Genomic DNA, 18,433 nt, shown 5'->3' on the forward strand with positions numbered 1-18,433 from the left:
TCTATTTGATGCACCTCCGTTTTGATATCAGATTATATTTAGTTTGTACTCTATCCATCTTATATTTGAAGATATCCCACTGTTGATCGATCTGTTACTAACTTTTCTGCCCAGTTTATTTAGCCGTCTTACTTATCTTGCTGAACTTTGCCCTTTTCTCGTCCAGTATCCTTATGTATGACTCTTCAATATCCTTTGCTATTCTTACTATGAACCTAATTATGTTATGGACACTATTTCCCAATTGTTCTCCTATTGCCACATCAGTTATTTGCCTTTATTAATTTCCCAGAACTATATCAAGAAATGCTCCTTTCCTTGTTAAAGAGTATGAAATATAGTGATTGAGGAAGTGGTCCTGGGTACATTCTAAAAAGTATTCCAACTTTCTTCCAGTCTAGACATAGATACATTCACCCAATATTCTTGCTCTGTTGTTCTTGTATATGTCTCTGAATTAATTGCACATGTCCACCTCTATTTCATCTCAACTGTTGAGTAGCCTGTAATGCATACTGAAAATTGTACTATTTCCCTTCCTATTTCTTAACACTGATCCATATAGATTCTGTCTTAACATAACCCCAAGGACATTCTTACATTCTAGCACTGAGATAGAATCCTTCATTAACAATGCCACCTCCCACACTACACTTTTTTCCCTCCTCAGCTCTCTGGAAAATGTTAACAACCAAGAATATTAAGTTCCCCGTACTATCTAAACCTAAGCCTCATCTCCGTTCTAACCATTCTATAATATATCCCCTCGCAGGTATTAATGCTTCCAACGTTCTGATTTTATTTTGAATGCTTTGTGTATTCACACAAATATCACTTAATCTTGTCTTCATTTTTTGGAACATTGACCTTTATTCCTTTTCCTAGTTTACTGATTGATTTTTTTGATATCCCTTGCTCCTTCCATAACAGTGCTTATATCTCTCACTACCTCATGACCTCTTTCTGCTTTCTTCTTTGATAATATTTTCAGACCATTTATTTCAGCTACGCCTTCTGCTTCAATTCCAACAGCTTTATTAATCCTGCTCTTCCTCTCCAACCTCAAATCTAGACTTTTCCCCCCTCCCTGCTGTATTAGTTTAAATACTCCCCCACTGCTCTATTTACCATTTCTGCAAGGACATTGGCTCCGGCTCAGATGAAGATGGCCCCTTCAGTATAGCCTTCTCTTGTTCCAGAACTCACTCCAGTGCGCCAATAATTGAACCCTTCCCTCCTGCACCAGCCCTGCAGCCACCTGTTGACCATTCTAATTTTCCTGTCCTTAATCTGTCCACAATGTGGCATAGGAAGCAATCTGGAGAAAATCAAGAAAATTTTGACTATGGTATCAGCACATTATCTCAATTCTGATGTAACTAGCGAAAGAAATTCTGCTGTGAACATAAAGCAAGTGCAAAGGAATGGTGAATGCAATATATCTAATATAGCTAATGTATACTTAATTTTTAACCATGACATGTTTGGGAATACTACTTAAATGTTGCAAGTAGGAAAACTTAAAATTAATGTTCAGTATTTCATTAAAGTAATATGATCGAAAACAAGGGACACTGTACTGTTAACTGATTTGTCCAAGGATGAGTCTGTGATCATGTTAGTGTATTGCAAATACAGTGACTGCATTGCAAATCTGAGCTTCTCTTCGGAGGTGATCAACATTACTAAAAAACACGTAGTCTAAAACTTCATAACTCAGCAGATATATCAGCTGCAATGCAGCAGCCATCATGGTGATGTTTTAATAGTTTTTGGAGCAGATTATCATTGGCTGTTTCAGGAACATAGTCTCACAAATACTGCAAATAATGCATGAAATTCAATCCATTACTTTCATGTTTTAAGAGATTTAACTTCAGATGTCACTGCTTCAGTATTAACATATTTTAAAGATTACCTGTTTTCTGTGAAATGCTGTCAATTAAGATGCCAAATATTTCAGAACAGAACAAATTTATGTAACAAAGTGCTTTTTGCAGGTTGCTTTACAGTTTTTGATTTTTTGTGCTGGTAAATTGCAGTAGCTTCATTTAGCTGCTACTTTGACACGACTATGAATGGATGCTATAACGCAGACATTTTTCATTCTCAAAATTATCAGCTTCAAACTAAGTGTCAAACAATACAGTGGTTCTTTGACTGGTTTATTCATTCTGCCTTACGTTGTGGACCTTGGCTTTTGATGCTGTGAAGGTAAATGTTCCTGCAATTCAATACTTAATCAATTTTGAAGTACTGCAATTTTGTCCAGCATTTTTGGTATGTTCCATTTGCTTCCCAAAATTTTACACAAAACATCATTAACCTGCTAACAAGGCAAGACAATGATACTTATTCTGTTCAGAACAAGATTATCAAAAGTTAATTGCATGCTTCTATCCATCAAGAGTTTTAAAGATAGATTACTCACCTTGTAGGATCGCTTCATTCTTTTGAGTGTATGCATTCTTTATTCACAGCGTCAGTTAAGCCAAGTTTGGGGACAGATTATTTTTTTAAGTAATTTCTAATTAAGAAGTTGTATTGAGTGGGATTTAGATGTGGGGTGCTTTTGAAGTATGTGTGTGGAGATGGATATTGAGGGTCAAAGTGATTCAAGTACAGATAGGAGGCAGTCTAACTGTGGGCCAATGTGGTGTTTGAATGGGGAATGGGAATAAGGTGCAATTGATTAGGGAAAGAGTGAAGGGTAAGTGAGGAACTGGAAGTACACAGTAAGTGTTGTGGAGGTGGGAATTTGAATTGGAGTTGCTGTAATGATTAAGGATAAGAAAGTAGATAGAGGTGAAGTTCATCCCTTATAAGATAAGCCCAGAGAGAAGGGAAAGAATAAACTATGTTACTTGAAACCAACTAGTGAGATGTTGGGTCCAGTGATGGTAAAGATGAGAATGTGGGTAAAGGAGTAGTGGGAAGATGTTCTGGAGTGAGGAGGATTAGGAGTGGTGGAAGTGGGTTCTCGATTCTGCAAGTGCTGATAGGGGTTTGGAATTTGGGAGCAGCAAAGGTGAGTCTGGGAATGGGTTCATGGCATCTGGAAGCAAAGGGAGGTGGGTATAGGAATGTGGAAGTAAGTAGGCGTGGTCTCTGAGTGCAGAGGTATTGGGGAAGTGGGTGCTTAGGTTCAGGACCATTGAGGAAGAGCAGGGTGTCACAGTATTGGAGTAGACAGAAGCATTTTATGGGGATAAGTGTCTTGTAGGATTATGGGGACAGAGATCTGGCTGTATTGGTGGGCGGGGGGGGAGGAAGGGTTGAGTTCTGGCAGTACTATAGGGGCATAGGTCAGGAGCACTGAAGATGGGGACTCTGGACAATGTGGCCCGTGTTTTTACGTCCTAAGGTAGTCTCCCACTGTATTTCTGATCATAAGACTTCACCCCAACCTGTCCACAGCTCAACTGTATATGTTTGCCAAACTGTGTAAAAGTGTTTTAACCAACTTAAAGCTGGTTCCCAGCTTGTGGTACCAAATTTGTTTTTAGGAGTGCTTCTTGGGCTGGTCACCATTAGAGTTCTTCTGACCAATCAAGTTTTAAGTTTATTAACGCCACTTATTGTGCATTCATAGCATTGTTTGGATGAATTTCAACACCCAAAAACAAGTGGGTTGGGGTCAGGTCAGATGTTAAAATTTAAAAAATCTGAAACCAGACCCCAAACTGCCCACTTCCAGGTTTAACGGAGGCGGGACAAGGGGTGGGCAGCCAACCCGCTCCCAGTTGGCAGGTTGGCAATTTTAATGTTTTAATGAGGCTGGCAGCCTCTGATTAAAAGCTGCAAAGCAGGTCCATAGTGGCCGTCCGGGTTTCCCAGGCCTCAGGAAACTCTGCAGCTGAAGAGAGGCGAGGACAGCTTCAGGGAGAATTTAAGGCCTAGAAATTCGGTAGGCTTAGCGCCGCATTTGAGGCGCTAGACGGCCTAGCGCCGGAGTTATGGCCAGTTGAGAAATTCCCTGGGGCCCTAAATCGGCGTTGCACCGGTAGCGCTGCACCGGCACCGATGACGTCATCGGTGTGCGCAGCGTCCCGGTTGCCGTGGTAACCCGGCCCCGAGCCGAAATTCAGTTGCGCCCGCCTCGCCCGTGGCAGGCGCAACTAAGACTCTGGCAACAGAGTCTTCCCCCAGTGTGCGCCGGCGCATAAAGGTGGAGCGGCGGCCGGCCGCGTTCCCGGCGGCCGCCTGCCCGCACCTCCCTTCCCGGACTCCTGCATTCCCCCCCCGCGGCCCTGATCAGTGTCTGATGCGAGCCCGGCACTTCCCCGAGGTGCCGGGCTCAGATGTCGGGTCAATCCGCCGGACAGTTGTCGGCTGCAGGCAGCTCCTCCTTAACAGGAGGAGGAGGCCTGCAGTTCCCCCGCCTGCCGCACCGCATCGGGTGCTGCAGCGGGGGATTAGCGCCGGGAAACCCAAGTTCACGCCCGTTTTGAGGCGCTAAAGGAGGGTTTTAGCGCCCGCCGCCGTCTGGGCCCGGCGCACCCGAATTTTCGTCACGCGCTGCCGCATTACCGCTGGCGCAAACTTTCTGGCGCTACAGCCCTGGCAAGACCAAAACCCAATTTCTAGGCCTAAGTGTCTTTACAGCACTGCTTGTGGGCCAGGAAGAGCAGGAGTGCATCCCCCCGGCAACCCCAAGCACCCCCCATCAGACCCTCCCCATACAAAGCCCCCCAGGATTGGGTCCCCCGTCCGGAGTCGGGGATCAGAGCCCCCTCCCGGGTCGTGGAGCGAACCTACCGGCTCCTGCGGCCTGCTCCAGAGTCCTCGCAACCCAACTGGAAGCCAAGCATGTGGGGAAACCTGGAGTTCCGGGTCTGAAACTCCACCCCCCACCTACATAACCCGCCCCGTTAATATCCAGGCCGTTGTCTATAAAAGCATAGTAAGCGCATTAACAAACTTAAGGCCAAATTGGATTATGAAATAACAGGAGGAGTGAGATAATGGTGATTTCAGTGGAGCGGTTAGTGGGTCAAAAAGAGTGGTAGAATAAGGAGGTCAGGTGGGTGGAGATACCCAAGAGGGAGAGCAGGGAAATCGAGCTTATGGAGGCAAACAGGGCCGACAGGCTGGTTAAAATGGCAGTTGGGGGATTTATGCTGCGTTCCCGACTCATTCACTTGGTCCCGGACAGCATCCGGCTCCCACTCCAATTCGCGCTCCTGTCCACCAGCCTTGTTGTCATTCCCGCCGACTTTGGGTAGAAGACAAATATTAAAATGAGGCCTGGGAGTTAAACTGGCCTGGGCCTCATGCTGATTCGTCCTTGGGGGACTGCAAACAGCACCGAACCCGCCCCAGGTTAAAATCAGGGATATCAAGACCAAAGACAGGTTTTTGAGAGAGGCCAAGGGCTTCAAGTAAAAACGTTATTGAAAGTACTCATGGACAGAAAATACACTATACAGGAAACTTTTGTTTAAACGGCAACTAAATAGCCGGAATGCTCTATCCACCGGCAAAATTCTCGCTCCGAAAACAACACCTCAATAACCGGCAATGTTGCCGAGTCAGAGTCCGAGTCTCCAACGGTTGCCGAGTTAGTCAGTGGGGGTAGTTCTCCAAACTGCCAGTACTCGGCCTCTTGGCACTATCGGAAGTCGGAACACCTCAGAAACCCTGCATCAGGAGTCTGACTCTCCCACGCTGCCGGTAGCCTCTTCTGATCCGCCATTTTTCGGGGGTACAGCACTGTGTGTCTCCCATGCTGCTGGTACTCATTGGATTGCATTATGGAAATCCCAAAAGTTGATCCAACCAAAAGGAAGAGTGGTGTTAACTTTAAAACAGAAAATCGATATATGCCAACGACTAGAAAGGGGAGAGAAGCGTATGAACATTATGAATGAATTCAAAATCGGTTCGTCAACAATCTACGACATCAAAGCGCAGAAGGATAAGCTGCTCAAGTTTTATGCAAGCTCGGAGACATCTAAGAGTGTAGAGAAACGGCGTACGCTTCGTAAGCCTAAGCTTGAAGAGCTGGATACCGTGCTTTATGAGTGGTTTTCTCTTAAGCGTTCAGAGGGTGTTCCGATTTCCGGACCCATGCTAATCGAAAAAGCGAAGGATTTCTACGCAAAGATGGAGCTCACTGACAAGTGTGCTTTCTCTGATGGATGGCTAACGTGCTTCAAGGTACGGCACGGGATACGACGACTCGATACTTCTGGGGAGAAGAAATCAGCTGATCACGACGCAGCAGAAGAATACTGCGATTATTTCAATCAGATTGTGCAGCAACATGATTTGTCACCAGCACAGCTATACAATGCCGATGAAACTGGCTTATTTTGGAGGTTTTTGCTAGAATCAACGCTTGCTGGGGCTAGTGAGGCTAATGCTTCAGGTTACAAGAAAAATAAAGATCGTGTAACCGTGCTAACATGTGCGAACGCTGCTGGATCACACCGGGTTAAACTTCTCGTCATTGGGAAGTATAAAAATCCCCGTGCATTTAAGAATGTGAAGCACTTACCTGTTGAGTACAAAGCTCAAAGAAATGCTTGGATGGATAAGGAAATCTTTTCAAATTGGTTCCATCATATTTTTGTTCCATCTGTGAGGGAACATTTCCGTAGAATAGGGAAATCTGAAGATAGCAAATGCATTTTATTGCTTGATAATTGTAGAGCCCAACCACATGAATCCGAGTTGGTTTCTGGAAATATTTTCACCATTTATTTGCCACCAAATGTAACTTCTCTCATACAACCCATGGACCAGGGCGTTATCCAAAATCTCAAGTGTCATTACAAGAAAGACTTCCTACATAAACTGATAAGCCAAGATGACAGTACAGGTATTCACGCATTTCAGAAGGAATACAATCTTAAAGATGCCATCTTTAATGTTGCATGTTCCTGGAAATTGGTGACAGGTCGCACTTTGAGACAAGCCTGGTGCAAATTGTGGCCTTCTATGTTTGTTGAAGATTCTTCTTCAGAGGAGGAATTTCAAGGGTTCAATCTTCGTCCGCGGAGGACTGCAGTAATGGAAATGGCTGGCATGGTGAAAAATGTAGGCCCAGCAAACCCTCTACGTCACCTCAGTGAACGTGATATTGAGCAGAGGGTTGATGCAGATAGAGAAGTTGCTGTTGTGCATTTGCTAAGTGATGATGAAATAATGGAGAATGTTTTGAATCCAAAGAAAGAAAAGGAAAGTGTGATGGAAAATGAAGAGGATGAGATTTCTGAAGAGAACAAGATTTCTTGGGCTAAAGCTGCAGAAGATTTTGTTTCATTACTTAAATTTGCTGAAAGCCATTCTTGCTATTCTGCCCAAGATGTTATGCACCTCCATATTATGCATTCCACCTTTCTACAAAGAAGGCAAGAGTCCACGAAGCAAGCAGACATCCGGGACATGTTTAAGAAAGCTTCCAAAAGAGTTGGAGCAGTGCAAGTGCCTGAAGAATCTGTTGAAGTGCATAATCCTGATGACCCAGCTGGCATGGATATTCCTGATGAACCAGTTGGCTTGGAATAAGTGTACAGTCAACCACCGTACAGTACTTTATACTGTACTGTACAGTCGTTTATAAGTTTTGGTGTACTGTAAAGTAATTAAAGAGTTATGGATTACCATCAACTGGCAGTACTGTACTTTATCAAGCATCTTTCACCATCCATTTAACACAACATTCTGTAGGTGAGTACCCAATTACTGTATATTGCACATTTCTTGACTTTGTTAAAAATAGCCTGGGTAGATAAACCGCTCAGTCATCCAGAACTTTTGATAGATCGGCAACACGCCGGTCCCGTCGGTGCCGGATACCACAAAGTTTCCTGTAATTAAGTTTAATTGTCTTGTTGTGAAATGTGTAATTTTCTAATGTCCTCTTCTGTATCAAACCTTATTTCGGACATTAAGATATTTCATTTCAGTTATTGAGAAAAAATGGTGAATGATGTTTTTCCCCCCAAAAAAACATTTTGAGTGATTTGACTGGTTCACGTTTTTTTTTATTGTTAAGTTCTCCTTATGGTCATTCAGGCTTTGTTGTTTTCATAACTCCTTAGTAGTTTCTCATTAGTAGTTTTCTATTCACTTTATTTGATTTAAATTTTTATGATGAATGGGAAAAATGCAACAGTAAAAGTGTTATAGGATGTGTGACACTTACAGGAAGTGTGGTCTATATGTATCCCCTGTGACATTGCCTGTGGTAAGTTGGAGATGTGCTCTCTCTTACAAGTCTCTGTTGTCTTACTTTTGCAACTTCTCTCTCTCCTCTTATACTTTGCTCTACTCCTTTATTTCTCTTCTTTCCTCCTCATCTCTCTCTGTTCTCATCTACCTGCTAGTCTGTCTTTCTCTTTTCCTCTGTTCTATTGGATGGGAGGTGGTGGGTGGTTTTGTGTGGGAGGGAAGTAAACCAGCAAGGACTGCAGGCCACATTTTCTGGTGGTGGATGTGGGGCACTGGTTCAGGGAGGGATCCGGCCAGGAGTGTAAGGCTGCAGATTACAGGTACTTTGAGCTGAAGGTAGTGACTAATGCGTGGCAGGAGGTAGTTAGGGCGTGGCCCTCATTTGCCAGTGATGGATGTGGGCCACTGGTTGGCATCAGGCACATTTCCCTACATTACAACAGTGACTACATATCAAAAAGTACTTCACTGGCTGTGAAACGCTTTGGGATGTCCGAAGGTCATGAAAGACATTATAGAAAATGCAAGTTCTTTCCTCTGTGCAAGATCTTTTATCTCGAAAGGAGGGAAGAAATGGAGAAAACTGGAAAAAGAAACAATTATTCTGTTTATTGTCCTTTTTCCTCAACACATTTTCCATCAGCTGAGAAAGCAATGGGCAACACCATCACAAATTTTGCCAAGATTGCCACTAATTCCATTTTGCTAGGCAAACTCATGATAGGGCAAATTGAATAATATCTGCACATTGTTCAGATGAGGTGCTCTGGTTTAAAAATTGTGGAAGAGGCAGCTTAAGTGCATGATGTGTAATGTTACCTTGTGAAAAGAACTGGTAAGAACATAGTTAAAATTACAATTTTCTTAAGAAAGGAGCAAAAAAGACCATTCACAAACACTAATCTAGCAAATTCACTAATGTCTTACAGATTGATACCAACTCCTGGATAATACAAGCCTACTAAAGTTTTTTTTTTTTTTAAGAAGAGATATGAATTTTTATTTTTATAATTAAACATACTTGTTTCCGTCTGTTCATAGTCATTGCTGCAGGTAAAAGCAATCCTAAATGAAAGGTCAAAATGTATATCCAGACATTAGTCTTTTACCTTATCAGCTTGACGCATATAGCAGTAGAGAATTCCTCGCATGCATTTTACAGCAGAGTATTCCAGTTCATGAGTCCTTCCCTTGTCATCGTCAATGCGCCTAGACAAGGGAGATAAGACATAAAATTGAAAATTTATCAAAATAAAAATCATTATTTTAACAATATGACCGTCATGTCGAAATGAAAACTGGAAGTTATAATTAATAATTAGTCTAAATTAGTGATGCAAATCAATACATTCACATTGAACAATTTAATATACATCAAACTTGCTGTCCTTTTCCAAATGGAATATTCAGTTCATACGGGTTTAAAACAAATCTGCATTGTTGTATCAGAGCAAGCATGAAAGACTAGTATGATCATGAAAAATTGATCAACAAGTGATTGTGAAATCTGAAATGCAGTATTGGGATTCTGCCTGTTGATGTTGTTTATTTAAATAAATAAATATATTGGATTATTCCTCAGATTTGCAAACTGTCATAAAATAGTACAACTTTCTGGTTAAAAAGGTAACAGGTATCATGCATAATGCTGGGCACTGCACCGAATGAGAGCTACCTTATTTCATTTGAATCGCTCAGATTACAGGGTGATATGATGGGAGTGTTTAAAATTATGAAAGGACGGAACAGGGCAGATAGAAGAAGACTGCCTATTTGCTCACGTCCAGGGTAAATGTTGACACAGGTGTTGGGACGAATGCCCTGTTTCCATGCTGTAAGTTCTATGTATGCATCTGGATATATTTTGATCCAATATATAATTTGCCCAGGTATTAAAAATCAAAAGTACATATGTCTGATAGTGCTTTGTCAGTGAAAAACATTTGTTAAGCAAGAATTAAACAAAAGCTGAAAAATGAGAAAGGGCCATCTGGGCCATATTGTGTGGTTTGTCTAAAGGATTAGTGCTGCAACAAGTTAATATCCATAGTAATGTTTGAGATTTTGATTTTACAAAGCATCAATCCTAATCTCTCACTGTCTTCCTTTGGCTCTAAACACCTTTCTGCAGCAAAAATGTCAAGTTCCCTCACTTCTTTAGCTGGTAGTTTTAATTCAAAATTAGCAATTGCTGACTAAGGAATTGTCGTTTCTTAACTTTCTTTTTGTTCCTGGTTTTCTAATTTTGAAATAATGCTCTCTGCTCTAATGATTTGGATTCAGTTCAAATAATTTTGTAACTTCCATTTTATCTACTTGCTTCATTGTTCATTCCTTAACACAATAACCATATCAAATGGCAGTAGAATGTTGCACCATGCTAGATCTAACTTGATAAGTTAATTACTGTAACTGATTGTAGAACATGGCAGCTAATAAACCCCCTGTTAATGGGAATATTTACTCCAATGACAAATCATACTTCACTAGAAAAATTGCTGATCTAATGAAATGGACTTTCTGCTTTGCAAGCACTATTTCTCTTGCAGAATTACAACTGATCATTACTGCATCAGAAAATATTCATTGAACAGAAGTAACATTCAATAGTTTGTTGTTCATTCATGTATATAATCAAGTACCGTAACTATTTGGGCTGAGTGGTAACCTATATCAATGGAGTTCAACTAACATTAGGGTGGAGTCTACCTAGCTTACTGTGACTGCCATACATCTAACGCAGCTCTAAGGTGTTCAAAGAGATAATTAAGGATGCTTTTCAAATCCAGGCCCAGAGGTCAAAGGCCAATAAATGCTAACACATTGTACCATTAAGCCCTATGCCATTTAAAAAAAACTTGATTTATGAATCCCTCCATTTGAAACAAAATGTTTAAAACAATATCTAAGCATATATAAAATTACATACAAAATATGAGCTGTCATTAGTTTGAAAGGCTTGTCAAAAATTTTGTAAAACTTGGAGATGTATAATGTAATAACAGACAATGAAAAAGTACCTTCACTCTATTATATATTCACAAAATCCAAACATGAACATGATTTTCTGAGTAATAAGAGGATGTTTGGAGAGTACCTACACAAAATTCAATACAAATAAAATCAATTCCCATAATCATCCAATTGAGTTTTTGGACCCTGCACCCAATCCATCACCAAGATCACCTACATCCACCTCCTAAAGATTCTGCTCTAATTTCATTCACAGTCTTAGAGCAGGTTCAGGCTCAATATAATCTCCATACCAATACTACTATAGACAAAGCATTTTGTGTTGGGTAAAGAGGGAAAGCAGATATTTGACTATCATTTTCAGACCCATTCAACATTTTTTTTTTTTTAAACTACACAAATACATCCAAATGAAAAGTTGCTCCTTCACAGAGCTTATACTATACACCCAAAAAATTACAATATGGCAGTGGTAAATCCAAGTTCTGTAACTTTCCACGTTATAACCCATTACCAAAATCAAGATAGCTACTTCTGATAAAAAAAAGAGAAGAAAAGCTTGCACTTATATAGCAACTTTCATGACCTCAGGACAGCTCAAAGAGCTTCACAATGAATTACTTTTGAAGTGCAGTTGCTGTTGTAATATAGGGAAATGCAGTAGTCAATCTGTGCACAGGTCCCACAAACAGCAATGAGTTAAATGGTCAATTAATTTATTTTGGTGATGTTGGTTGAGGTATAAATATTGAACAGGACTGCATATTGAGAAACATATAGGGGGAGAAACTGACCCCCATCTTGCCCATTGTTTGGGAAAAAAAGTAGAGTTGGAAGGACCAAATTCCCAGCGAGATCTTCATTCCCAATCTGCCCTGGAAATGAGTCAGCTGCCAAATTGGCAGCCAGCGATATCCAAGTGTCTAGGGTGCCTGCTGAAAACAGGAATGAGGTGACTTGATAATGCTAATCAGGGCATATCACCTGCTTTAGGACCCTACTGCCAAATTCAGCATAAACTGGATGGTGCATAAGCATGAAACCTGCTCCACTTAGTTTTACCCAAGTCAACCAGCAGATCTTAAATGTCTGTGCTATTACTGATCTACTTCTAAAGTGCGTTAATGCATTCTGTTTGCCAAAGTAATTTCGACCTGTACTGTGTTTTCTATACATATATGAATGCTTTTTTATTGCATCAGAATCTGTTACATAAGAACAGCTTCCACGATTGCATTTTCTTAACCATTGTGCTTAATGTGCATCAATGATGGTTTGATGACTTCAAACTGTAATTTTCAGAACATGAATAAGATAAAGAGGGACTTAAAGAAGAAAGATAACATTTGTTTATGTTAATTTCTTTTTGTTTTACACTGGTTTTTCCGTTCGGCATATGCTGATGAGATTATCAGGAAATTTCATCATAAATTGTCATTGGCTTGATTAACATAGAAATCAGCTGAAATTTTGGTGTACATCAGATCGAGAAAATTCATGCCCATATATCTTCAGTATGGGTTCTTAAATATGCTCACACTTGGTCTTTCCTTTCATTAGGACCATTTTCATGCAGGTCTCTTGTGACTTGTTTTCCAAACTCAATTACTACTAACCAAGTAGTGTAGGCACAAGCTAAATGTTAAATAAATCTAAGATTGACATTAGGTAAAACAAATTGCAATGTATGCTGGTCTACTCTGAATTTTATCTTGTGCAATTTTTTACAAGCTTTCTGTAAACTTGGCACATGAAGCCACATTTTTTACAAATATAATCTATCAGAGATTGTTACAGATATAACTTCAATGAACGATGTTCGACGAGCCAGGAAATTAACTTTAAATACAAAAGTGCCTTAATAGCTTACCACATTAATAATCACTTGCAAAACACTTAATAAGTAAGGATGTTTACACAAAATAAGTAAATACCGTTGGTATATATTAATCAAAAATCTACTCGTTTGCAATGTTTGTTAGTCTAAAAAATATTAAAGTCAAAGTTATTTGGCTATGCACAGAACAGTCAACTGAATATTAACAGAAATTATCAGTTATAAACATACTGTAACAGTTCAAGGCTTGTAACAAAAGGAATGTATTTACTGTCACAGGGGATTATGTATTTTTCATTTGCGATTTCAATTGTCAACTCAATCACTTTGGTACTTTAAAATAATATTGGTTAATCTGCTGGTTCACTTTGTGGAATATAAAAATGTACCAGCACTGAAGAAATCGACTCTTTCACCTCATTGGATATGCATTATTCGGTGTATTTAAAAAAAAGAACTTTCTAGAGTTCAGCACAGCCCCATCTGTCTTGCCATGTTATTCTATATACAGTGCAGGAGCGGGCAATTCTGTGAGTAGACAGAACGGGTGATTCTGTGAGTAGCCAGAGTGGGTGATTCTGTGAAACATAGAAACACAGAAGATAGGAGCAGGAGCAGGCCATTCGGCCCCTCAAGCCTGCTCTGCCATTCAATGCGATCATGGCTGATCATCCAAATTCAGTACCCTGTCCCTGCTTTCTCCCCATATCCCTTGATCCCCTTATCCTTAAGAAATATATCTAACTCCTTCTTGAATATATTTAATGAATTGGCCTCAACTGTCTTCTGTGGTAGAGAATTCCACAGGTTCACCACTCTCTGGGTGAAGAAATTCCTCCTCATCTCAGTCCTAAATGGCTTACCCCTTATCCTTAGACTGTGACCCCTGGTTCTGGACTCCCCCGCCATCGGGAACAGCCTTCCTGCATCTAGTCTGTCTAGTCCTGTTAGAATTTTATAAGTTTCAATGAGATCCCCTCTCATTCTTCTAAACTCTAGCGAATACAGTATAAGCCTAATCGACCCAATCTCTCTTCATACGTCATTCCTGCCATCCCAGGTATCAGTCTGGTTAATCTTCGCTGCACTCCCTCCATGGCAAGAACATCCTTCCTCAGATAAGGCAACCAAAACTGCACACAATACTCAAGGTGTGGTCTCGCCAAGGCCCTGTACAACTGCAGCAAGACATCCTTGCTCCTGTACTCGAATCCTCTCGCTACAAAGGCCAACATGCCATTTGCCTTCTTAACCGCCTGCTGCACCTGCATGCTTACCTTCAACGACTGGTGCACAAGGACACCCAGGTCTCGTTGCACTTCCCCTTTTCCCAATCTATTGCCGTTCAGATAATAATCTGCCTTCCTGTTTTTGCCACCAAAGTGGATAATCTCGCATTTATCCACATTATACTGCATCTGCCATGCATCTGCCCAACCTGTCCAAATTGTACTGGAGTTTCTCTGCATCCTCCTCACAACACACATACCCACCCAGCTTTGTGTCGTCTGCAAACTTGGAGATATTACATCTAGTTCCCTCGTCTAGATCATTAATATATATTGTGAATAACTGGGGTCCGAGCACCGATCCCTGCGTTACCCCACTAGTCACTGCCTTCCACTTGGAAAAAGACCCGTTTATTCCAACTCTTTGTTTCCTGTCTGCCAACCAGTTTTCTATCCAAGTCAGTACCTTACCCCCAATCCCATGTGCTTTAACTTTGCATGCTAGTCTCTTATGCGGGACCTTATCGAAAGCCTTCTGAAAGTCCAAATACACCACATCCACTGGTTCTCCCTTATCTATTCTACCAGTTACATCATCAAAAAATTCCAGTAGATTAGTCAAGTATGATTTACCTTCTGTAAATCCATTCTGACTTTGTCCGATCTTGTCACTGTTTTCCAAGTGCTCTACTATTACATCTTTTATAATGGACTCTAGCATTTTCCCCACTACCGATGTCAGGCTTACCGGTCTATAATTCCCCGTTTTTTCTCTACCACCTTTTTTAAATAGTGAGTAAACAGAGCGGGCGATTCTGTGAGTAAACAGAGCGGCCGATTCTGTGAGTAAACAGGGCGGCCGATTCTGTGAGTAAACAGGGCGGCCGATTCTGTGAGTAAACAGGGCGGCCGATTCTGTGAGTAAACAGGGCGGCCGATTCTGTGAGTAAACAGGGCGGCCGATTCTGTGAGTAAACAGGGCGGCCGATTCTGTGAGTAAACAGGGCGGCCGATTCTGTGAGTAAACAGGGCGGCCGATTCTGTGAGTAAACAGGGCGGCCGATTCTGTGAGTAAACAGGGCGGGCGATTCTGTGAGTAAACAGGGCGGGCGATTCTGTGAGTAAACAGGGCGGGCGATTCTGTGAGTAAACAGGGCGGGAGATTCTGAGAGGAAACAGCGGTGGCAGCAGCGGGAGCGGCGGCAGAATTCGAGAGTGACATCACAGTACAGAAAGTGATGCCGGCGCAGGGGGAAGAAGCTGATTGGTGGGTAGTGGGTGAGTGCTTTTATTTTCAAGTTTAAGTTTATTTCTGTTAAGGTAGTTCGGGAGAGCGAGAATCCGAGAGTTTAAGTTTGAGGTAAGAGTTTTTTAATTAAAAGTACGGCAAGGGACCTCAGTCCCATGCGTTGCACAGCCTGCAGCATGTGGGAATTCCTAGACGCTTCTTGCAGTCAAGATGACCACATGTGCAGTAAGTGCCAATGGTTTGGCCAACGTGAGATCCGGTTTTCGGAGATTGAGATTCAGCTGGAGGCACTGCAGTGTACCCGCGAGGCTGAGAGTTATGTGGGTAGCACGTTTTTAGCTGTGGTCACCCCGCAGTTTAAGAAAGTGCAGTCAGAGAGGGAATGGCAGATGACCAGTCAGAAGAAGGGGGCAGGCAGGTAGTCAGGAAAGCCCCAGAGTGCATCTCACTCAACAACCGTTTTTCTGTGTTGGAAAACGGTGAAAGTGATAGTTCCTCTGGGGAGTGCAGCCAGAGCCAAGTTCATGGCACTGTGGGTGGCTCAGCTGCACAAGGGGGGAGGAGTATGAGTGGAAGGGCAATAGCGGTAGGAGACTCAATAGTGAGGGGTGCAGACAGGCGTTTCTGCGGCCGCAGACGTGACTCCAGGATGGTATGTTGCCTCCCTGGTGCCAGGGTCAAGGATGTCACTGAGCGGCTGCAGGGCATTCTGAAGGGGGAAGGCGAACAGTCAGAGGTCATGGTTCACATTGGTACCAACGACATTGGTAGAAAGAGGGATGAGGTCCTGCAACAAGAATTTAGGGAGCGAGGTAGCAGATTAAAAAGCAGGACCTCAAAGGTTGTAATCTCTGGATTACTTCCGGTGCTACGTGCTAGTGAGTATAGGACTAGGAGGATAGAGCAGGTGAATGCGTGGCTAAAGAGTTGGTACAGGAGGGAGGGCTTCAGCTTCCTGGATCACTGGGTCTGTTTCTGGGGAAGGTGGGACCTGTACAAGTCGGGTGGATTGCACCTGAACCGGAACGGGACCAACATCTTTGCGAGGAGGTTTGCAACTACTGTTGGGGGGGGGGGGGTTTAAACTAACTTGGCAGGGGGATGGGATACGGAGTGGAGCTATAGTAGGGGGTGATGCACAGCCAAATTTCGAGGAAAAAACAAGTCAGTCTGGAAGGCAGAGAAAATATGTAATGGCACAAGGGAGTATGGCAAGGCTGGATGGCATTTATTTTAATGCAAGGAGTCTTGCGAGTAAGACAGATGAATTGAAGGTGTTGATGAACACATGGGAGTATGATATTGTTGCTATCACAGAGACATGGTTGAGGGAGGGACAGGACTGGCAGCTCAATACTCAATATTCCAGGGTATAGAATCTTCAGGCAAGTCAGAGGGGGGTGTAAAAGAGATGGGGGTGTCGCAATATTAATCAAGGAGTCAATTACTGCAGTAAGGAGGGATGATATCTTAGCAGGTTCCTCTGATGAGGCCATATGATTAGAACTTAAAAACAAAAAGGGGGCAAGCACTTTGCTGGGAGTGTACTATAGGCCCCCAAGCAGTCAGGGGGAGATAGAGGAACAGATATGTAGGCAAATCTCAGAGAAGTGTAGAAATAATAGGGTAATAATAGTAGGGGATTTCAACTTCCCCAATATTAACTGGGGTAGTCAGAGCGTGAAAGGCTAAGAGGGTGCGGAATTCTTAAAGTGCATCCAGGAGCGCTTTTTGAGCCAGCATGTAGAAAGTCCTACAAGAGAGGGGGCGGTACTGGACCTAATTCTAGGGAATGTAGCTGGGCAAGTGGTAGAAGTGTCAGTAGGAGAGCATTTTGGTGACAGTGACCATAATTCAGTGAGGTTTAAGGTAGTCATGGAAAAGGACAAAGACGGACCGGAAATAAAGGTTCTAAATTGGGGGAAGGCTGATTTTAATATGATCTGGCAGGATCTGGCCAAAGTGGACTGGGATCAGCTACTTGTAGGAAAATCCACATCAGAGCAGTCATTCAGAAAGGAAATAGAGAGTGTACAGCGCCAACATGTTCCCATAAAGGTCAAGGGTGGGACCAACAAGTCCAGGGAAACCTGGATGTCAAGGGATATACAAGAATGGATTAGGGAAAAAAGGGAGGCTTTTGGCAGATACAAAGGACTAAAAACAGTGGAAGCCCTAGAGGAGTATAAAAAGTGCAGGGGGGTACTTAAAAAAATTAGGAGAGCGAAGAGGGGGCATGACAAAACACTGGCGGGCAAAATAAAGGAAAATCCCAAGGTGTTTTATAAATATAATTAAGGGCAAGAGGATAACCAGGGAAAGAGTAGGGCCCATTAGGGACCAAAGTGGCAATCTGTGTGTAGAGCCGGAAGATGTGGGAGAGGTTTTAAATGAATATTTTGCATCTGTGTTCACTATGGAGAAGGACGATGTAGGCATAGAAATCAGGCAGGGGGATTGTGATATACTTGAACAAATTAGCATTGAGAGGGAGGAGGTACTAGCGGTTTTAGCGGACTTAAAAGTGGATAAATCCCCAGGCCCAGACGGGATGTATCCCAGGCTGCTGTGTGAGGCAAGGGAGAAGATTGCAGGGGCTCTGACACAAATTTTCAGAAACTCTCTGGCAACAGGGGAGGTGCCAGAGGACTGGAGGACAGCTAACGTAGTACCATTATTCAAGAAGGGTAGTAGGGATAAGCCAGGGAATTACAGGCCAGTGAGCCTAACATCAGTGATAGGGAAATTATTGGAAAAAATTCTGAGGGACAGAATTAGTCTCCACTTGGAGAGGGAAGGTTTAATCAAGGATAGTCAGCATGGCTTTGTCGGGGAGGTCATGTCTAACCAATTTGATTGAATTTTTCGAGGGAGTGACTAGGTGTGTGGATGAGGTCTACATGGACTTCAGTAAGGCTTTTGACAAAGTCCCGCATGGGAGACTGGTCAAGAAGGTAAGAGCCCATG

The 18,433-nt window shown here is 42.4% G+C and overlaps 1 protein-coding gene across 3 annotated transcripts in view; it reads right to left on the reverse strand.

The window, feature by feature from the left end:
* Positions 1-18,433, reverse strand: part of phkb (phosphorylase kinase, beta) — a 337,093-nt gene that overhangs the window by 237,191 nt on the left and 81,469 nt on the right. For all 3 annotated transcript variants that reach the window (XM_085991512.1, XM_085991511.1, XM_085991510.1), the window contains one exon: positions 9,288-9,387. In XM_085991512.1, coding sequence (XP_085847638.1) covers positions 9,288-9,387 — 100 coding nt within the window. The remainder of the gene's footprint in view (positions 1-9,287; positions 9,388-18,433) is intronic.

The sequence above is a fragment of the Somniosus microcephalus genome, chromosome 6, assembly GCF_052327205.1.
Source record: "Somniosus microcephalus isolate GS21.2 chromosome 6, FLI_Smic_1.0, whole genome shotgun sequence".
Lineage (NCBI taxonomy): Eukaryota > Metazoa > Chordata > Chondrichthyes > Squaliformes > Somniosidae > Somniosus > Somniosus microcephalus.